This window comes from Pipistrellus kuhlii, unplaced genomic scaffold, assembly GCF_014108245.1.
Source record: "Pipistrellus kuhlii isolate mPipKuh1 unplaced genomic scaffold, mPipKuh1.p scaffold_m20_p_64, whole genome shotgun sequence".
Lineage (NCBI taxonomy): Eukaryota > Metazoa > Chordata > Mammalia > Chiroptera > Vespertilionidae > Pipistrellus > Pipistrellus kuhlii.
Window position 1 is genome coordinate 1,250,330 of NW_023425567.1, and position 21,683 is coordinate 1,272,012.

The window sequence follows — 21,683 nt, forward strand, 5'->3', positions numbered from 1 at the left end:
GGAGGGACGTGCGGGCAGCCCCCGCAGCGGCCACTTACTCGGTGGTCGTGGTCAGCTCCTCGATGACGTGGCTGGAGTGCAGCAGGCCTTCCCGCTTCTGAAAACCCCAAGCGCACAGGTGAGCACGCGGGCGATCGAGTGGGGCCTGAGGAGGCGGTGCCCAGGGCCGCCCGCGGTGCTGGCTGAGGGGGAGCGGCCAGGGCGGCCGCGGGCTGAGCCGTGCAGAGCGTCCAGCCCCTGAGCCCAGGCAGAGGCCCTCTGGGGCTGGAAGCGCCCCGCCCCCGGCTCTCCACGTGGCTCCAGAGCTGGCAGCTTTGGGGGCTCGAGACCCCCGCTCCCATGGGGACCCCTCACCACACCCCGCACCCCGCACCCGGGGGTGAGAAACTGAGGACAGACAGGGACACGTGGGAGGCAGCCAGGGGAGTGACCACCAGCAGCACGGCTGCCGGGCCCCCGGGCAACGGGCCCCCCGGTTGACAGGGCCCCCCGGCTGACAGGGCCCCCCCCCAGCTGACAGGGCCCCCCCCGGGCTGACAGGGGCCCCCCCGGGCTGACAGGTCCCCAGGCTGACAGGGCCCCCCCCCCCGGGCTGACAGGGGCCCCCACCCCCGGGCTGAAACAGGGGCCCCCCCCCTGGGCTGAGGGCCCCTGGGCTGACAGGGCCCCGGGACTGAAGGGCCCCCGCCCGGCTGACAAGGGACCCCCCCGGCTGACAAGGCCGACCCCCCCGTGCTGACAGAGGCACCCCCCCGGGCTGACAGGGCCCCCCCCCCGGGCTGACAGGGCCCCCCCCCGGGCTGACAGGGCCCCCCCCGGGGCTGACAGGGCCCCCCCGGGCTGACAGGGCCCCCCCCTGGGCTGACAGGGCCCCCCCCCGGCTGACAGGGCCCCCCCGCCCTACAGGGCACCCCCGCCCCGGCTGCCGGGCCCCCCCGGGCCATGACCATATTTACCCCCCCCGGCCTGAACAGGGCCCCCCCCCCCCCCCCCGGCGACAGGGCCCCCCTGGCTGACCGGGCCCCCCCCCCCCCGGCGGACAGGGCCCCCCCGGGCTTGACAGGCCTCCCCCGGACTGACAGGGCCCACCCACCGGCGACAGGGGCCCCCCCGGCGCTGACAGGCCCCCACCCCAGGCTGACAGGGCCCCCCCCGGCTGACAGGGCCCCGCCACGGGCTGACAGGGGGCCCCCTCGGGCTGACAGGTCCCCCCCGGGCTGACAGGGCCCCCGCCCCCGCTGACAGGGCCCCCCGGGCTGACAGGCCTCCCCCGGGCTGAACAGGGCCCCCCCCGGGCTGACAGGGGCCCACCCCCCCCTGGCTGACAGGGCCCCCCCCCCGGGCCTGACGGCCCCCCCCAGTCGGGTCTCCTTGAAGCCTGTGAAGCAGGGTCTCTGCAGAAACCATCGCGAAGAGGAGGCCACAGGGGATCTGGGGGGTCCCAGTGGACATGGCCAGGCCCTGGCCAGGAGGGACCATGGAGACAGACAGATGGACACAGGAGAGAGGCCACGTGACAGCAAAGCAGACACCGGACAGATGTGCCCACCAGCCCAGGACCCTGGCCCCCAGGACTGAGCGGCCGCCAGCAGCCAGGATGGGAGGGGGCTCGTCCCCTGGGGCCCTCGGAGGGACCCGGCTGCCCCCCTCACCAGGCCCTCCCCTCCTCACTGGGGAGCAAACGGCCGTTGTTTTACTTTTTAATTTTTAAAAAAATGTTCTTATTAATTTTGGAAACACCCATGATGAGAGAGAGCCGGGATCGGCTGCCTCCTCCATGCCCCACACTGGGGGTGACCCTGCAGCCGGGCACGTGGCCTGGCCGGCAATCGAACCGTGACCTCCTGGCTCACAGGTCGACGCTCAACCACGGAGCCGCGCCGAGGGGCCCGTGTCCGTGGTTTTATTTTTTTATTTACTTTTATTACATTATTATCTGTGTACATGTTTTAACATTGCCCCCCATGTCCGTGGTTTTAAAGCAGCTCTTTGGTGGCGCTTTGTTAGAGCAGCTGCAGGACAATGACACGCGTCTGACACACGTTCCCTGGTGCCTGGCATGTGAGGGCGTGACGGCGGGGAGATGGGGAGGTGTGGGGGGTGAGGGAGGACGGGGTGGGGGCAGGGAGCCTGTATGTCATTGGCGCTTGGCGGCCAGCTAACCACCCCCCCACCAGCCCCTCCTGAGGCCGGAGCCCTCCCTGCTGGGCAGCCCCACGGACTCCTCCCAAGACCCAGGCGCCCGTGTCCTGGGCTCCTGTCCCCGAGGTGCCCCCCCCCCCCACGGGCGCTGGCGGCTCTCGTGGCACCACCCTGTCTCATCTGGGGGAGCCCGGGGGCTTGAACACCGATTCACTTTCCCATCAAAGGCCCGAGAGCAGGTCCGGGGCAGCGGCAGGTCCCGGACGCCCGCCCGCCAGCCCCGCCCGCCCTGGGTTGGCCGCGGCCCCGGGCCTCCTGCCCGGACCCTGGCGCGGAGGACGCCAGCGCGAGCTTGCCCGGGTCAGGCAAATCCGCAAACCCCAGAGTTCCCTGCAAGGGCAGCCTGGACGGAAATACCCCATTACCGGCCGATGGAAACACCCCAATTACCCGGCAGGCCGACAGGAAATACCCGCTCCTGGCCCGGTCTGACGCGCGGGGCTGGAGCGTGTCCCGCGTGTCCTCAGGCAGCCTCTCCCGGCGGGCGGCCAGGCCGCATGGGCAGGAGGGCCCGCCTGGCACCCTGCGCCACAGCGCGCCCCGCAGGACACAAAAGCAAAAGTCCCCCCCCCCCCCGCCCCCGGCCCCGATGCCGGAGAAGGCTCTTGGCCGGAGGCTCGGTGGATTGGAACTTCGACAAGGTTGTGGGTTCCATCCCGGGTCAGGCACTTACGAGTCAACCAATGAATGAGCAGAACAACCAGTCCATACCCCTCTCTCCCTCCCTCTCTCTCTCTCTCCCTCTCTCCCTCCCTCCCTCCCCTCCCTCTCTCTCTCCCTCTCTCCCTCTCCCTCCCTCTCCCTGTCTCTCTCTCCCTCCCCCCTCTCCCTCTCCCTCTCTCTCAGTCAATGCCCCCCCCCCCAAACCAATCCATAAATTTTGTTCAGCTTTTTTCTTTTTAAGAGCAGGGCATTCTCACCTCTCAGGGCGGGGCCAGGCCCCGGGGAGGGCGGGGCCAGTTTTGGGGGAGACAGGATCAGAGCCTGGCAGACCAGTCCCCACAGGCCCTGCGCGTTCACTCCGGAGGGGAGCGTGGAGCCGGGCGTCTCAGTGAAACACACAGCCCCGGCCGGCCGCCCAGTGGTTAGAGCACCAGCCGGTGGACGTGAGGGTCACAGGTTCGATTCCCGGTCAGAGGTACACGGCTGGGTTGCAAGTTCAATCCCCGCCCCTGATGGGGTGCACGTGGGAGGCAACCGGTTCATGTCCTTCTCTCCCAACCTCTCTCTCTCTGTCTCTCTTCCTCCCTTCCACTCTCTCTAAAAATCAATGAAAAAATTATCCTCCGGTAAGGATTAAAAAATAATAAAAATAAAATAATACTGAAGACATCCGGTTCTGAGTGTCACCTTGGCAGAAGCGGCTGCTCCTGCGGACGCCAGCGTGTGGGCAGTACCAGCGCACAGTAGATGCTTAGCAGCCTCGACCTGGACCGAACTGCCTGGAGCCGGGGCCTCCCCCGCAGGACCCTCAGAGGGCCGGTCCGGGACCACTCCCCGGGGAGGCGGTGACAGGACCCGAGGCCGCCCCCGCGCAGGGGGGAGGCCCGGCTGTCCCTGGGACCTGGTGCCCCGCCCAGCCCTCCCCAGCGAGCCTCGGCTCTGAGAGCCACGGATGTCCTCCAGGCACCGCGGGGATGAACCACAGCCTCAGCCCCCACCCGGCTCTCCGGCCCTGCGCCCTCCAGCCTCCGGCTCCGCCTCCCAGGGCCGCTCTCACAGCCGCCGGGCGGGTGTGCGTGTGTCAGACGGAGAAACAGACGCAGCCTCTCGGGGCGGGAGGGGCAGGGGGACGGCGCCCGCGGTACTCACCCGCACGACCACCACCTGCACGGAGACGTGCTCGGGCAGGCGGATCGGCGCCCGGAAGTGCATGGCCAGCGACACCAGCAGGTGCAGGATGGCCACCAGGTTCTTCCCGTGGATGGCTGGGGGGGGGCGGGGGGGGGGGGGGAGAGCCGCTTTAGCCGGTTCTGCAGGGACCCAGCCCATTCTCCTCGGCTGGCGGGTTTTCCGTGGGTTTTCTCTGAGGTCCCATTTATGCTGCCTTTGGTATCTGGAGCTGAGTCCCCTGCAAGACTCCCCAATCCCCCCCACACACACACACAAATGGCTTCTGTCTTATAACTTGAACTCCTGTCTGTGGGAGCCATGCCAGAGTCACCGGACAGCCAGGCTACTTAGAGTGTGCAGCCTTGCTGAGCGTACGCCGGGCGGCCAAGGCCACTCTGAGCATGGGAACCTTAATCAGAATGTCCCAGGACTGCACTTACGTGCACAGCAAGGTCACTACTTGGAAAGAAGCCTCTTTGGTCTCAACTAGAGGCCCAGCGCACGAAATTCGTGCACAACGGGGTCTCAGCCAAGATGCGCCCTTTCACAGTCCAGGGGCCTCAGGGGACGGCCGACTACATTTTAAAAAATCACCCTGTACTTAATTTTCTTACTAATCCTCCTTTTACACTCCCCTCACCCTCACATTCTGTTTCTTCTTTATATTTAGCTGTTTTTCTGGCCTCACCCCATTTTAGCATTTTTCTCCGTCCTGCTTTCTTTCCCTCCCTCCCTTTGAACCTCGCACAGCCCCTCTCCTCCCTCCCTCATTCCCCGTCTGTCTCCTGCTTACTCCTCCCACCCTCCCCTCATCCCACTTTCCCTTGTGAGCCTGATCCTGCCTCCCTCCCTCCTTCCCTGTTATTACCCTCCACCCCCCGCCTCCACCATGTTCACTGGTTTCTCTTCCAAACCTCCCCCTTCCTCTCTGGGACCTGCTGCCAGCCCCACTGAGCGCACTTTGATATTAAAGCTTCCGTTTGGGGGGGTGTTAACCCCCAGCCCAGGGCCCCCCCCCCAACCAGCCTCCCCGCCATCCTCCTCCCATTCTCTGTCCCGGACGCCCCAAATGCTAGTCAACAAAGTACAGCCAACGCGCCACCAGCCTAACCCTGGCCAGTGTCTGGGGTCCAGCCCTCGGGGATGAAGGCGGTCCCCTCCTTAGTGTCCGACTCCCCCCAGCTAAGCTGTGCCTCCCCTCCCCCGCAGCGTGGGGCGCCGGCCAGGGAGGGTGGCTCCTGCCCAGGAGGCCTCACAGTCCACCCTCCGCCCCAACAGCCCACACCGGCCACCCACCCCTGCTCTATGCGCCTGAGCCCACCCCGGTCCCCACCCCCTTCCTCGTGCAGCCCCGGCTTCCTTCCCTTTTCCATTCCTGTATCTTTTCCTTGTTCCTTTTCTGTATTTCTGTTTCTCCTCCGGCCTGTCTGCATGCAGGCTGGCCCTCCTCCCCTCCCCTTTCTCATCCCTTCCTGTCCCATCCACTCCCAGGCCCCGCAGGGGCCTGAGCAGGGGCAGGACAGTGTGTGATGACATCCCGGACAGTGTGCATGTTCCTGTTATCAGTACAGACAGTATCATCCATCCACCAGCCAGTGTGCATCAGGGGAGGCTGGGAGAGGTGAGCGAGGCCGCAGCTCCGAGGGGGAGGGGCGTCTGCGGGGGAGCATGCTGCCCCTGGACCTGCACACGCCCCACCCCACCCCCCGCACACGCCCCTCCCCCTGCACACGCCCCTCCCCTGCACACACGCTCCCCCTGCACACGCCCTCCCCCGCACACGCCCCTCCCCTGCACACACGCCCTCCCCCGCACACGCCCCTCCCCCTGCACACGCCCCTCCCCCGCACACGCCCCTCCCCTGCACACACGCTCCCCGCCCCCCTCGCACGCGCCCTCCCCCGCACACGCCCCCTCCCTGCACACGCCCCTCCCCTGCACACACGCCCTCCCCCGCACACGCCCCTCCCCCTGCACACGCCCCTCCCCCGCACACACGCTCCCCGCCCCCCTCGCACACGCCCTCCCCCGCACACGCCCCTTCCCCGCACACACGCTCCCCCCCCCTCGCACGCGCCCTCCCCCGCACAAGCCCCTCCCCTGCACACGCGCTCCCCCTGCACACGCCCTCCCCCGCACACGCCCCTCCCCCGCACACACGCCCCTCCCCTGCACACGCCCCCCCCCCTCGCACACGCCCTCCCCCGCACACGCCCCTCCCCCGCACACACGCCCCCCCCCTCGCACACGCCCTCCCCCGCACCCGCCCCTCCCCCGCACAAGCCCCTCCCCCGCACACGCCCCTCCCCCCCCCCTCGCACGCGCCCTCCCCCGCGGCGCTCACCGTCCACCGTCCAGGGCAGCGCCCAGCCGTGGGGCCGCAGCAGCTCCTGCACGGCCTCCAGCACCGTCTGCAGCTTCTGCTTCTGCCCGATCTCCGACTGCGTGACCTCGGCCACGTTCAGCTTGCAGCCCGCCAGCGTCTCTGCAGGACGGCGGAGGGGGTGTCAGCAGAGCCCAGGGCCGCCGCCTGCTCAGCTCAGCGGCTCTGAGGAGGGCCCTGCCCAGGGGTCCGGGTCCGAGGTGGAGCCGTCCCCTGCCACAGCCGGGCTGGGGGCCGGTGAGCCGGGAACCCGCTCCTGAGACCGCTGCTGGGGGCGGAGAGGGCCGGGTGCGAGGGCACGGTCTTTGCACATGAAGCGGACCCATGGGTGGAGGCGCGGGGCAGGCACGTTCTCTCCCGGGCCCTCCCTCCCTCCCCCATGAGGACACACAGGCTGGGGTCCCTGAGGTCCCCCATCATAACGGGCTCGGTCCACTCCCTCACGGTGGCTGACACCTCCTGTGCGCCAGGCCCTGTCCCCCGAGCCCCCCCCCCCCCGTCCCCCACCCCCGGGTCCCCACTCCCCGGTCCCCGGGCTGCGGACCAGCGCGCAGCAGCTGCCGGCGGTCTGGAATCTGCGGTGCCCGCCCAGCCGTGGCTGGGAGCTCCGGTGGACGGCCACGGAGGACACACACATGACCTGAAGCCCGTGACTGGGAGCTCCGGTGGACGGCCACGGAGGACACACACGTGACCTGAAGCCCACGCCCCGGACGCCACCTGGGAGCCGCGGGCTCAGCGCTGAGCCCCAAGTCCCCTCCCAGGACGTGTGACCGATGCCACCATGGAAAGACCCCCACGGCCCAGCCTGGGCCGCCCTGTGCCGGGCCCTCTGGGGGATGGGGGGATGGGGGGCCGGGGCCGCCCTGTGCCGGGCCCTCTGGGGGATGGGGGGATGGGGGCTGGGGCTGCCCTGTGCCGGGGCCCTCTGGGGAATGGGGGATGGGGGCTGGGGCTGCCCTGTGCCGGGCCCTCTGGGGGATGGGGGGCCGGGGCCGCCCTGTGCCGGGCCCTCTGGGGGATGGGGGGCCGGGGCCACCCTGTGCCGGGCCCTCTGGGGGTGGGGGGATGGGGGGCCGGGCCGCCCTGTGCCGGGCCCTCTGGGGATGGGGGATGCGGGGCCGGGGCTGCCCTGTGCCGGCCCTCTGGGGGGAGCGGGGATGGGGGGCCGGGGCTGCCCTGTGCCGGGCCCTCTGGGGGGATGGGGGCCCGGGTCACCCTGTGCCGGGCCCTCTGGGGGGATGGGGGGCCGCCCTGTGCCGGGCCCTCTGGGGGATGGGGGCCGGGGCCGCTCTGTGCCGGGCCCTCTGGGGGATGGGGGATGGGGGGCCGGGGCTGCCCTGTGCCCTGTGCCGGGCCCTCTGGGGGATGGGGGGCGGGGGGGCCGCCCTGTGCCCTGTGCCGGGCCCTCTGGGAGATGGGGGATGGGGGGCCGGGGCCACCCTGTGCCGGGCCCTCTGGGGGCTGGGGGGCCAGGGCCGCCCTCCGGACTCACCCAGCAGCTTCTGCAGCACCTGCCCATCAAACAGGTCCTCCTCCAGCTGCTTCACGATGATCCTGTCCTCCACCAGCACCTCGTTGATCCAGTCGATGAGAACCTGGGGAGGGGAGGGTGAGGCCAGCTCAGCAGCACCCGGACCAGGGCAGCGGTCAGGGCTGCCGCAGGAGACATGAGCTGCTGGACATTGGCCATCAGGATGGCCTCAGCACAGGGCCCGGGGGAGGAGCCGGAGGGGTGGCCCCGGGCTGCCAGGGCCCCCCAGACAGGCCTCCTCCGGGCGGTGACTCAGGGAGGGGGCCCTCAGTCAACGGAGGGATGGCACCTGCTCACCATGGCGCCAGCTGGGGGTCGGATGAGTCTTTGTGAGCAGCACTGCCCGCGTGCCCCAGGCAGTCCGGGGGGCTAAGATGTCCGTCCCCTCCCTCCCGTTAGATCCGCACCAGGACATACCCGAACACCCGGAGCCTGACCCCAAAGCTGAGAGAAGGGGACCCCAAGGCTCCCCAAGCTCTGAGCTCCTGCTCTCTCTGCAGCTTCATAGACACAGTCACACCCCATACCCGCTGCTCTGCAGTGAGCGAGCCAGCGTTCCCAGCACCCACACCGCCATCCAATGCCGCATGAGCCCGCGAAGGGCATCCTCGTCACCCGGAAAGAAACCGGACCTGTCCACAGTCACCCCCCGCCCCCGCCCCCCGCCCTCGTCCCCGTGTCTTCCCACCACCGAGCGTCTGCCCCGGGCATGGATTTGTCTGTTCTGACGTTTCATCCAATGGAGTCAGGTGACACGTGACCTTCTATGTCCTTTCACTTAGCGTGACGTGTTTGTTTTGTGTCGTTGTTAGTATTGACTTCAGAGAGAGGAAGGGAGGGAGAGAGAAACCTCAATGAGGAGAGTCACTGAGCGGCCGCCTCCTGCGCCCCACACGGGGATCGAGCCCGCCACCCGGGCACTGCCCTGCCTGGCACCGCGGGCGGCCTTCCTGCCCACAGGCCGATGGGCAGCTGGCGCCCCGCCGGCCGGGCCTGACCCCGTCACCCCCGCCGGCCGGGCCTGTCCCCCGTCACCCCCGCCGGCCTGGCCTGTCCCCCGTCACCCCCGCCGGCCGGGCCTGTCCCCGTCACCCCCGCCGGCCGGGCCTGTCCCCCCGTCACCCCCGCCGGCCTGGCCTGTCCCCCGTCACCCCCGCCGGCCGGGCCTGTCCCCGTCACCCCCGCCGGCCGGGCCTGTGCCCCCGTCACCCCCCGCCGGCCTGGCCTGTCCCCCGTCACCCCCCGCCGGGCCGGCCTGCCCCCGTCACCCCCGCCGGCCGGGCCTGATCCCCGTCACCCCCGCCGCCGGGCCTGTCCCCCGTCACCCCCGCCGGCCGGCCTGTCCCCGTTCCCCCCCCCCCGTCACCCCCCGGCCTGGCCTGTCCCCCGTCACCCCCGCCGGGCCGGGCCTGACCCCGTCACCCCCGCCGGGCCGGGCCTGACCCCCGCCCGTCACCCCCGCCGGCCGGGCCCTGTCCCCGTCACCCCCGCCGGCCGGGCCTGTGCCCCCGTCACCCCCGCCAGCCCGGCCTGACCTCCGTCACCCCCGCCGGACCGGGCCTGACCCCGTCACCCCCGCCGGCCGTGCCTGTGCCCCGTCACCCCCGCCGGCCGGGCCTGTCCCCCGTCACCCCCGCCGGCCGGGCCTGACCCCGTCACCCCCGCCGGCCTGGCCTGACCCCGTCACCCCCGCCGGCCGGGCCTGTGCCCCCGTCACCCCCGCCGGCCGGGCCTGTGCCCCCGTCACCCCCGCCGGCCGGGCCTGTCCCCCGTCACCCCCGCCGGCCGGGCCTGTCCCCCGTCACCCGTCACCCCCGCCGGCCGGGCCTGACGCTGTCATCACCACACGCCGACTCTGCACCCCGTCCTCCTGAGGGGGGGCTAAGATGTCCGTCCCCTCCCTCCCGTCAGTTCACACCCGTGCGCCGCGTTCCGGGTGTGAACACAGGCCTCTGGCGCCCCCATGGGGCCCCCTGGCGGCTGTGTGGCTGGTGCTGCTCTGAAGGCGGTGCGCCCGCGCCTCCCCCGGGCAGCCTTCCGCTCAGCTCCGCTTCCTGGGAGGACGGACGGCGGCACGTCGCCTGCAGAGACCTCCGGCTGCCGGGCCCTCTGCGGAGCCGGGACCCCGCCCCCACGCTGCCACGGGGCCGACGCTCCAACAGCACTTCTCCACAAATAACGCGGGCAAAACCAACTGCAGAGCTGCCTGCAGACGGCCCGGGGTGCAGTCCTGCAGGGAGACGCTAAAGCCCCATATTCCGTCTGGATCTCGAACCCAGTCAAAGGCCAAACACAAACCACAGCCAGACCAAGAGGAAAACCAGCTCGGCCCGCGGGCCGGGTCACCCAGCTCCGGGAGCCAGCACAGTGCCCGGTGTGCCTGCCGCCCGAGCAGGTGGCCGGTGCTCCCGGCTCACCCCTCCGCATCCCCCGCTCCCTGGCCTTTTCCTCGGGGGCGTCCTCATTGCGAGCCACGGACCTGCCGGCGTGGGGCGAGGCCGTATCTTAGCGACGCCCGACGCCCTGGGCGCCTGCTCTGGGCACAGAGCGTGACGAGCTCGCTGAAACCAGAATAAAAATCACTTTCCCTTTAGTTCCCCCGATGATCGGGGCCGGGCCTGTCTCCCCGCAGCGATGACAGCTACGTTTTAATCTCCGCCAAGCTGCCGTGGCTGCCGAGTCCTGAGACGGGGTCCGGGCCCGGGGCTGCGCCAGATCGCCTCCCGGCGTCTCCCCCAGCTGACAGCGCCCCCTCTGCCCGGGGGGCGATCCCCACAGCGGCCTGTCTCCCCGCGGACGAGGAGGAGGAAGAGGCCGGACAGCCAGGCGAGGCGGTCCGCTGACCTGGGGAGGAGATGGAAGCCACCACGGAGCAGCCCACGCCCTGCTCTGCTCTCCGCGATCCCCGCCCCGCCCGCCCCATCACCGCCCGCCTCCCCTGCCGGCCTGGCGGCTGGAAGGGCCCCTCTCCTCACCGACACTCCGTCTGAGCAGCATCACCCGTTCTCGGGGGAAAACCGTAAAAAGTAAACTGGGGTCCACACCGGTGGGCGGGTCCTCACACTGACATTTCCCGTCTGTTCTTAGGCTGGGCCTGCGTGTCAGCCCTGGGACACAGCCAGGCGGGCCACGGCAGCGGGCGGGGAGAAACTCACAGAAAGCACTTCGAACGGAACTTTTCTGTCCGTGACACGCGGGCCGACACAGGGCCCAGCCCGGGAGCGGGTGCGGCTGCCGAGCAGAGGGCCGTCCGCGGCTGTGGCTCTGGAGCCGGCACTGCTGCCCCGGGCTCCAGAGCCCGTCTCCCCGGCTCTCAGGCTCCTCTCCCCGGCCCTCAGGCCCCGTCTCCCCGGCCCTCAGGCCCGTCTCCCCGGCCCTCAGGCCCCTCTCCCCGGCCATCAGGCCCCGTCTCCCCGGCCCTCAGGCTCCTCTCCCCGGCCCTCAGGCTCCTCTCCCCGGCCCTCAGGCCCCTCTCCCCGGCCCTCAGGCCCCGTCTCCCCGGCCCTCAGGCCCCGTCTCCCCGGCCCTCAGGCTCCTCTCCCTGGCCCTCAGGCCCCTCTCCCTGGCCCTCAGGCCCCGTCTCCCTGGCCCTCAGGCCCCGTCTCTCTGGCCCTCAGGCCCCGTCTCTCTGGCCCTCAGGCCCCTCTCCCCGGCCCTCAGGCCCCTCTCCCCGGCCCTCAGGCCCCGTCTCTCTGGCCCTCAGGCCCCGTCTCTCTGGCCCTCAGGCCCGTCTCCCCGGCCCTCAGGCTCCTCTCCCTGGCCCTCAGGCCCCTCTCCCTGGCCCTCGGGCCCCGTCTCTCTGGCCCTCAGGCCCCTCTCCCTGGCCCTCAGGCTCCTCTCTGGTCAGCACTTCCAGTCGCTGTGAAGCTGACCGTCCGCCCAGATCAGGGAGTCCATCGGTCGGGTGGGAGCGGGAGCAGCCAGGGGTCACACTCCCGCTGGGGGCGCTGCCTCTGAGCCCCTCCACGCCCGGGCGGCGGCCCTCCCTCCAGCCGCTCCTCTGCCCGGCGCAGAGTGTAAGCCAGCGTTTCAAAGGCCCCCTGAGCCCCGGATGGTTGCTCAGTGGTTAGAGCATCGGCCTGAGGACTGAAGGGTGGTGGGTTCGATTCCGCTCAAGGGCGCGTCCCTCGGTTGCAGGCTCCATCCCCAGCCCCAGTCGGGGCAGGTGTGGGAGGCAACCAATCAATGTGTCTCTCTGTCTCTCCCCTCCCTCCACTCTCTCTAAGAATCAACGGAATTAACCAAAAAAATGTTTTTAAAGGAAAGGCACCAGTGAAGGGGGCCCCTAGGGGGTGTCCACGCTGTGACCGTGACCTTGACCCCGTCCTCCATTCAGCCTCCTCGCCTCCCAGCCTCCCGAGCGCAGCATCAAGCCCCTCCCCAGCCCCCGGGTTGGCTCCTTTCCCTCCTCACCTTGACCAACTCCTTGAACTTGGGGTCATCCTTGGAGGTGGGGTCGATCATCGTGCGCTCCTCATTCTCCTCTGCAGGGACAAAGGGCAGGGGCAGGGGTAGGAGCAGGAGCAGTGGCAGGGTCAGGGTCAGGGTCAGGGTCAGGGGCAGAGTCAGGGGCAGGGGCAAGGGCAGGGGCAGGGGCAGGGGCAGGGGCAGGGGCAGGGTCAAGGGCAGGGGCAGGGGCAGGGGCAGGGTCAAGGGCAGGGGCAGGGGCAGGGGCAGGGGCAGGGGCAGGGTCAAGGGCAGGGGCAGGGGCAGGGGCAGGGTCAAGGGCAGGGGCAGGGGCAGGGTCAAGGGCAGGGGCAGGGGCAGGGGCAGGGTCAAGGGCAGGGGCAGGGGCAGGGGCAGGGGCAGGGTCAAGGGCAGGGGCAGGGGCAGGGTCAAGGGCAGGGGCAGGGGCAGGGGCAGGGGCAAGGGCAGGGGCAGGGGCAGGGGCAGGGTCAAGGGCAGGGGCAGGGGCAGGGGCAGGGGCAGGGGCAGGGGCAGGGCCTGGGCAGAGGCAGGCTGGAGGCATCATTGACCAGACAACAGCCCAGCACACGCTAAGGCGACTCCACTTCCTGCCCCTGCTGGTCCCAGCTTCTCAGCCAGGACGGACCGTGTCCCCGCGGGAGGGGGAGGGGTGCTGCTGGCATCTGCTGGGCAGAAGCCGGGGGCGCTGACCCAGGACGACCCCACACCACGGGCTTAGCCGGTGCCGGCTGGCATGTGCCGGCTTAGCCAGTGCTGGCCAGCGTGGTGCCGGGCGGAGAGGCTGACCTGACACCCCCTCGGACGGGCCCCCAGGAGCACCCGCCAGGGTAGCAGCCAGCCGGCCCGGGACCCTGAGCAGCTGGACCACAGGAGCTGTGCTCTGCCGGAGGAGGGAGGAGCCGGGGCCCCGGGCCCAGGGAGCCGGCCAGGCCTGGCCGGGGCGGCCGCCAGCGCGCTGGCCTTGCCCGGAGCCCTCGCTGGCCGCCGTGATGCGGAAACCACAGCGGCCGCCGCCGGGACTCCCCCGTGAGCCGGGCTTTGGGAACAGACGGAATGTTCCGCCGCTGCCTTCCGAGCCAGCGGGGCCCACAGCACGCTGTAAGGCCGTGGTCGGCAAACTGCGGCTCTTTGGCCCCTCGAGGGTGGCTCTTCCACAAAAAAACACGGCCCGGGGGAGTCTACTTTGAAGATGTGGCGTTAGAAGTTTAAGTTTAAAAACGTGGCTCTCCAAAGAAATGCCAATCGTTGGGCTGTTGCTAGTTGGCTCTGTGGACTCCTGAGTTTGCCGACCACTGAGGGGGGTTGGTGCAGGCCGCCCCCTCATCAGGGCCGACCAGGGTGGCCCTGGAGCTGAGTACGCCTGGAGTCCCACCCGAAGGCCGGGCGGGGCAGCCAGCCTGCAGGGGTGGGAGGGGGGGTGTACTCGTGTGTCTGATGTTCTGATGCTGCACTTTGGGGTCTGAGGACCTGAGGGAGGGCCCCTCCCAGGGTCCGCTCATCCCACGCCAACCACGGCCCGCGAGGGCCTTTCCCACGCAGCCTGGCAGGAGCCGGCACCCATCCCGGGCTCCCACATGCCCAGCGACACCCACTTCCTGCATCTTCACCCAGGGCCGCTCCCGTCCCTCTGGCACCTTCCTCCAAAGGCCTCGCGCTCAGAGCCAGCCTCCCACGTGTGCCAGGTGCCGTATGAACAGGAGGCCGCCACCCAGCGTCCCCGCCCCCAGGCCTGGGCCAGGCCGGGGCCTCCGCTGGCGCTCAGCGGGGTCGGCGCACAGCGGGGTCAGGGCACAGCGGGGTCGGGGCACAGCAGGGTCGGGGCTCAGCGGGGTCAGGGCACAGCAGGGTCGGGGCACAGCGGGGTCGGGGCACAGCGGGGTCAGGGCACAGCGGGGTCAGGGCACAGCGGGGTCACCCGGCGCACAGCGGGGTCCGGGCACAGCGGGGTCGGGGCACAGCGGGGGCGGGGCACAGCGGGGTCGGGGCACAGCGGGGTCAGCGCACAGCGGGGTCGGGGCACAGCGGGGTCGGGGCACAGCGGGGTCAGGGCACAGCGGGGTCGGGGCACAGCGGGGGTCGGCGCACAGCGGGGTCGGGGCACAGCGGGGTCGGGGCACAGCGGGGTCGGGGCACAGCGGGGTCGGCGCACAGCGGGGTCGGCGCACAGCGGGGTCGGGGCACAGCAGGGTCGGGGCCCAGCGGGGTCAGGGCACAGCGGGGTCGGCGCTCAGCGGGGTCCGGGCACAGCGGGGTCGGGGCACAGCGGGGTCGGGGCACAGCGGGGTCGGGGCACAGCGGGGTCGGCGCACAGCGGGGTCGGGGCACAGCGGGGTCGGGGCACAGCGGGGTCGGGGCACAGCGGGGTCGGGGCACAGCGGGGTCAGCGCACAGCGGGGTCGGGGCACAGCGGGGTCGGCGCACAGCGGGGTCGGGGCACAGCGGGGTCGGGGCACAGCAGGGTCGGGGCCCAGCGGGGTCAGGGCACAGCGGGGTCGGCGCTCAGCGGGGTCCGGGCACAGCGGGGTCGGCGCTCAGCGGGGTCCGGGCACAGCGGGGTCGGGGCACAGCGGGGTCGGGGCACAGCGGGGTCGGGGCACAGCGGGGTCGGCGCACAGCGGGGTCGGCGCACAGCGGGGTCGGGGCACAGCGGGGTCGGGGCACGGCGGGGTCGGGGCACAGCGGGGTCAGGGCACAGCGGGGTCGGGGCACAGCGGGGTCGGCGCACAGCGGGGTCGGGGCACAGCGGGGTCGGGGCACAGCAGGGTCGGGGCCCAGCGGGGTCAGGGCACAGCGGGGTCGGCGCTCAGCGGGGTCCGGGCACAGCGGGGTCGGCGCACAGCGGGGTCGGGGGGCACAGCGGGGTCGGCGCACAGCGGGGTCAGGGGTCGCCAGCCCACCGTACCTAGCAGGGTGTCCTCAGGGTGCAGGTCCGCCAAGGAAGGCGCCAGGGGCGAGTTGATGGCATTCTTGCCTTCTTCCTGCAGGTCGCTCACTGCGGGGGAGAGAGACACTGTTAGTGCGTGGAGACACGGGCACCGCGGCCTCGGCATGGCCGGGGACAGGGCGGCCCCCGCGCTGGGGGGACAGGGCGGCCCCCGCGCTGGGGGGACAGGGCGGCCCCCGCGCTGGGGGGACAGGGCGGCCCCCGCACTGAGGGGACAGGGCGGCCCCCGCGCTGGGGGGACAGGGCGGCCCCCGGGCTGGGGGGACAGGGCGGCCCCCGCGCTGGGGGGACAGGGCGGCCCCCACGCTGGGGGGACAGGGCGGCCCCCGGGCTGGGGGGACAGGGCGGCCCCCGCGCTGGGGGGACAGGGCGGCCCCCGGGCTGGGGGGACAGGGACGCCTCCGCGCTGGGGGACAGGGCGGCCCCCGCGCTGGGGGGACAGGGCGGCCTCGGCACCTGCCGGGGGCAGAGGGAGCACAGCCCGGCTCCCAGGCCCGTAGCAAACACTCGTCATGCTCGTCACCCAGACAAAGTCTGCGGGAAACTGATCTGAAGCCAGAACATGTTCTGCAGCTCCCCCCGCCCAATACCCGCTCCCCCCGGCCACCGCCACGGCCCTGCTCCGAGGAAGCCCTGACTCAGTCACAGAAGCTCCTGGAGGCTCCGTGGTGCCCGGCTCTGGTGGACGAGCGTGGTCACAGCCTCAGGGCCGAGACCGCAGGGCTCCGGGCACGGGGGGCTCCGGGCGCGGGGGGCTCCGGGCGCGGGGGGCTGTGGGCGCGGGGGGCTCCGGGCGCGGGGGGCTCCGGGCACGGGGGGCTCAGGCGCGGGGGGCTCCGGGCGCGGGGGGCTCCGGGCGCGGGGGGCTGTGGGCGCGGGGGCTGTGGGCGCGGGGGGCTCCGGGCGCGGGGGGCTCCGGGCGCGGGGAGCTGTGGGCGCGGGGAGCTGTGGGCGCGGGGAGCTGTGGGCGCGGGGGGCTCCGGGCGCGGGGAGCTGTGGGCGCGGGGGGCTGTGGGCGCGGGGGGCTGTGGGCGCGGGGGGCTGTGGGCGCGGGGGGCTGTGGGCGCGGGGAGCTGTGGGCGCGGGGGGCTCCGGGCGCGGGGAGCTCCGGGCGCGGGGGGCTCCGGGCGCGGGGGGCTGTGGGCGCGGGGGGCTGTGGGCGCGGGGGGCTGTGGGCGCGGGGGGGCTGTGGGCGCGGGGGCTGTGGGCGCGGGGGGCTGTGGGCGCGGGGAGCTGTGGGCGCGGGGGGCTCCGGGCGCGGGGAGCTCCGGGCGCGGGGGGCTCCGGGCGCGGGGGGCTGTGGGCGCGGGGGGCTGTGGGCGCGGGGGGCTGTGGGCGCGGGGGGCTGTGGGCGCGGGGGCTGTGGGCGCGGGGGGCTGTGGGCGCGGGGGGCTGTGGGCGCGGGGGCTGTGGGCGCGGGGGGCTCCGGGCGCGGGGGGCTCCGGGCGCGGGGGGCTGTGGGCGCGGGGGGTTGTGGGCGCGGGGGGCTGTGGGCGCGGGGGGGCTGTGGGCGGGGGGGGGGGCTCCGGGCGCGGGGGGCTGTGGGCGCGGGGGGCTGTGGGTGCAGGTGAGCGTCAGTGTGAGCCCATCGCTCCCCCAGAAGGTCTTCCCCTGCGGGAAGGGGTGGGGAGGGCAGGGAGGGGGGCGGGAAGGGGTGGGGGGGGCAGGGAGGGGGGCGGGAAGGCGTGGGGAGGGGGTGGGGGGGAGAGAAAGTGCTTCCGGCTGGAGAGGGAGCGGTTCTGACGGGGTAAGGGGTCACAGGAAGCAGCAGTCTGCCCGGCCAGCCGTGAACATCAGAGGTCACACTGAGCAGGCCAGGCCTCATCGGGGAGAAATGCTCTGGGCCGCCCAGGCTCCGGGCCAGCGGCACGGCCAAGCGGCTTGTTACGCATCCAGCCCTGAGGTTCACCGGGACCCGAGCCAGGAGAAGGCGTCCCCGCAGACCCAGGGCCAGCCGCCAGCCAGCTGTCTGCGCCAGGGCTGTGGTCAGAGCCCGGGTCCCAATCTCACTCTGCCACCTGCCAGGGAGTGGCCGGGAGCAAGGCCGCTCCCCTGCTAAGTCCCAGCCCCAGTCTGTAACGCGGGAGGGCACAGTGCCCAGCTTCGGGGGCACCGAGGGCTGTGAGCCTGGGAGCACTCTGCCCGGCCGGGGGCGGCTGTGAGGGCGGCGAGGGCACACAGGCCTGGGAAGGGGCTGCAAACCGGGGGATGAGGATGAAGAGGACGGTCCTCACCCCGGGGAGAACCACGGAGGGCTTCCTGGAGGAGGCAGCCTGGAAGATGCCGAGAATCCGGAGAAGGGACGTGGGACTCTGTGCAGCACTCGGGTGCCTGTCAGAGCTGGACTCCCCGGCCGCGCAGACGCGGAGCCAGCCCGGCTTCTCTGGGGAGCCCCCGGGGAGGAGCCTCCCGCCAAAACCTGATGACCGTCTTCTGAGGTCAGGCCAGCAGCCGGAAGGAGGGGCCCCCGAGCCCCGGTTCTCCCCGCGGCCCCTCACTGCCCGCCGGGCGGCTCTCCATGCGTCCAGGAACGCCTGGGTCTGACCGGCCCCGTCCACACGCCAAAGGGCAGCACTTCAAAGGCGGAGGCCCAGCGCCCTGAGTCACGGACGAGGCCGGCGCCTGCGGGCTGCCCAGCGGCGTGGGCGTCAGCGGGGCCGGCTCTGCGCTGGGCTGGGGGCCATCGCAGTGTCTGCGCCTGGTCTGCCACGAAGGCCCGGTACCCAGCCCAGCGCGCGGAGGGCGGGGCCCACGCATTGCCAGAACCCCCTCCCGCTGGGCCGCACGGTGGGCTCGGGGCTGGGGATGCCCGGGGGTCAGAGGGGAGGGCAGGGCAGGAGAGAGCCAGGGAGAGCATTCCACAGGCCCAGTGCCCGCCTGGAACGGCCACTCCTCCTGCGGGCCCGGGGGCCGGCCGCGTCACCAGATCTTAGGAGTTTTCAAATAAAGCTGGGAGTTTGGAGCTTTGTGTGGAACCTCCTAACTGATAAATGTGAGCACATAATTCAAGTTCTGTGGACCTGCTAGCATTTCCTGAGCACCTACTACGCGCCAGACACCCTCCCTACTGTCCATCCACCTCACTCCTAACCACGCGCGCGCGCGCGCGCGCACACACACACACACACTCTCCACCGGGTCACAAAGCCTCTCCCAAATGGTGAGTCTCTGAGGGAGCGGCTGGCACCTGGGAGAGGGGACGGCGTCTGAACCTGGCTCTACCTCATCTTGCATGTCACTATCCCCAGTTCAGCCTTACCCAACCTCGAGCCTCAGCTCGCTGGCCCCCTCCTCCAGGCAGCCCTCCTGGTGCTCCACCCCCACCCCCAGACGCCTTTCTGCCCAGCTGAGGCCACACAGCCCTGTCACCATCTCTCTCCCGGACCCCTGCCCACACCGTGCGAACAGTTCCTGCACACAGTGGGTCTCTCCGCGCAGGAGCAGCGGGGCGAAGGGCTAGAACCCGGAGCCAGTCTGCGGGGCTCGGGTGGCGGCTCGGCCACTGGCGGGCGGGGTGATGCCCAGGCACCCGGGGCTCTGTGCCTCCGTTTCCATGGAAAGAGACTGGCTGGCGGGCAGCAGCCGGTGGCACACGCTGGCCCTCGGCGTCTGCAGAGGAGACGGATACCTGTGTGTCTCCAGATCTCTCTCCATCCCCCACCCACAGCCTGGCCAGGCTGGCACAGCTCCTCTCCCTCCGGCTGGGATTCAGCCTCATAAAACGGAAGAAAGAGGCTCAGGAACCCGGAAACCTGGCCCCCAAAAGCGTCCCGCAGAGCCGCCCGGCACCGGGCCTGGCGGGAGGCTCCGGCTCTGAGCCGTGTTTAATCTCTTCCTTTGTGGCTTTCCCTTCGTGTATTTATACCCGCTCCCTCCAAAGGGCGCTTTTAGGATCGCTCTTTGTTCTCCTTCCTCTGACGCTATGGAAAGAGGCCGGCTCCGGACCAGACTGCGGGGGACACAGCCATCGGGGGGCACCGCGGCCTGGCTCCAGGGCACCGGGCAGCGAGGGGGGCATGACACACCCAGCACAGCAGGGCGCAGGGAGCTGGCGGGGGCCAGCGAGAATGAAGAGGCCGGAGCGGAGAGGCTCCGGGTGCTGACATTTTCCCGGTGACATTTCCACATGGCGGGGCCCTCTGTCCCCAGCGGGCTGTGTCCCGCGCTCGGCGTCCTGGTTTTCGCGGGGAGAGGGTTCCGAGGCCCGGCTGGACCGGGACCGCAGAGAACACGCCAGCAAACGCGGCTCCCGCCGCCCCTGCGGGAGCCGGCCACGCGGGGCCCAGCCTCCAGACACACCGCTCTGTCACCGCGCCTCCCCCGGGCTCACGGCTCAGAGTGGTCAGTGACAGGAGGGCCAGCACGTGGGCCCCTCCTCCGCCCCCGCCCGCCCCCGTCCAGGTCCCACGAGAGCTCGCACTGAAAGTCTGGCCAGCCTCAGCCAGCCTGGGAGCCTCAGCCAGCCTGGGAGCCTCAGCCAGCCTGGGAGCCTCAGCCAGCCTGGGAGCCTCAGCCTGCGGGTCTGAAAGGCCTCAGCTGCAGGCCAGCCGGGCACCACGCCGGAGGCCGGGGACTCGGGGGGAGGCCCCTCTGCAAGGAGGGTCCCTCGCCGGACGGCTGCCCGTGGGCCGGGCACTCAGCACTGGGCCGCAGCCAGGCACAGAGCGTCCGGCGTCCAGGAGGCTGAAGCGCAGATGCAGAAGGCGGAGCTCAGAAGCCTCCAAGACCAGCCTCGGCCGGAGCCTCGGCCCTCCCTGCCCTCCGCCCAGGAGCGCGGGAGGTGAGAGCCACGGAGGAGCGGTCTGCGGGGAGAACGGATGAAAGACCGAGTGGACGCTCGGTGTCGGCGTTTCCACGTGAACCCGGCGTGCGGAACCCGGGACAGGGGGGCCTGCATCGTGACGGACCCGGTCCCAGGTGCTCGGACGGAAAGCAGTGGGTCAGCTTATCACATCGCCTCCGAGAGCAGTGAGGGGCTCGGGCCGGAACGGCGGTCGGAGCCGAGGAAGCCGGGCGGGCGGCTGTGCTGGCCTCACCGGTCCGGGCTCGGGTCCGTCTTCGTCCACCTCCCTCCCCCCGCCAGGCCTCAGGGCTTCCTCAGTTCCCTCCTCTGCCCACAGCCTGCCCATGCGCCTCCGCCTCCCCGGAGTCCACACCCCTCCCCGGGGCACCCCCCACCCCCTCCACTGAGAGCTCAGACGCGCCCCTGCCTGGAGCACCATGTCCAGGGGCTGCCCTGCTCGCGGCAAAGCCCCCACAGCCTGTGGGAGGGTCTGCTCTCCCCACACCCGTCCGGGTCCCCGTGCCGCCCTGGAGAAGGGCCTTGGGGTCCGTCTCAGAACTGACACACCTTGTAGGTCTCCCTGCTGCGAGGGGAGAGGTGGAGGGAGAGGAGGGTACAAGCAGACCTGATCCAGGTTGTCATGACAACTAACTTATAAGATGGTGTGCGCGGAGAGGCAGCCAGCCAGGCAGTGCACGTGGTCTCCCCCCCACCCCCGTGCTGCTGTCGGCACCTGAGTGGGTGCCGGGCGGGCTCAGCATGCACAGCCCTCGGTGATGAGCTGGCCACAGGGCTGCAGGCCCGGCCCCGAGCCCACACGCGACCCGACTCCAGAGCTGGGACCCAGGGGCTGAGCTGCTGATTACAGACACCGAGAAGCGAGGCCGATCCCGTCACCGAGCCCCGGAGGAGGCCCTGCGAACGTGTGCTTGGCCGGGACGGGACAGAACGGCCGCTCCGGAAGCCCGTTATCTGCCAGCACCGAGGCGTGGCTCGGCCACCGTCAGACACCGGTCGCCAGGTCAGCAGCCACAAAGCACCCAGACACTGCCGTGCCCACTGCCCCGCACACCGGGCGTCTCGTCGGGAGATCCCGAGGGCGCTGCATGCTGAGCCCGCCTGGCAACCGTGCAGGTGTCGCCGGACCAGCCGCGCAGCCGCTGAGTGACCTCGGAGCTCCGTCTCACAGAGCAGACGGCAGCTGGCGGCGCCAGCAACACAGCCGGACCCGCACAACGCCGGACGGGACCTCCCGCCGGCAGCACAGAGCCGGCCAGCCGCCAGCCAGGGACGGGTGCGGGCAGGCGGGCACCGGGCACCGGCGGGAGGCTCGGCGTGCGGGGCCCCGGAGTCCGGGACATTGAGACGCAGGTGCAGCCGGAGGCCCGGCAGGCACAGTCAGGCCCCGTGCCCATCCGGGCTTCCCCAGGGACCGTGAGGGCCACCGACCTCTCCTGCGGATTCTTCCGGGTCTCGGGGGCCCGTGTCCCATGACCCCGCCCCTCTGATGGGCGGCTGGACCCGTATCCCCAACGCCAGCCTCCCCGGGTCCCAACAGGGCCGTCCCGTTTGCCCC

General features: G+C 71.6%; 1 protein-coding gene across 1 annotated transcript in view; it reads right to left on the bottom strand.

The window, feature by feature from the left end:
• Window positions 1–21,683, bottom strand: part of PARVB (parvin beta) — a 54,692-nt gene that overhangs the window by 12,703 nt on the left and 20,306 nt on the right. Inside the window, exons 2-7 of the mRNA XM_036420225.2 lie at window positions 15,283–15,372; window positions 12,366–12,436; window positions 7,914–8,016; window positions 6,380–6,520; window positions 4,015–4,130; window positions 39–97 (exon numbers count right to left, since the gene is read on the bottom strand). Of these exons, the coding sequence (XP_036276118.1) occupies window positions 39–97; window positions 4,015–4,130; window positions 6,380–6,520; window positions 7,914–8,016; window positions 12,366–12,436; window positions 15,283–15,372 (580 nt within the window). The remainder of the gene's footprint in view (window positions 1–38; window positions 98–4,014; window positions 4,131–6,379; window positions 6,521–7,913; window positions 8,017–12,365; window positions 12,437–15,282; window positions 15,373–21,683) is intronic.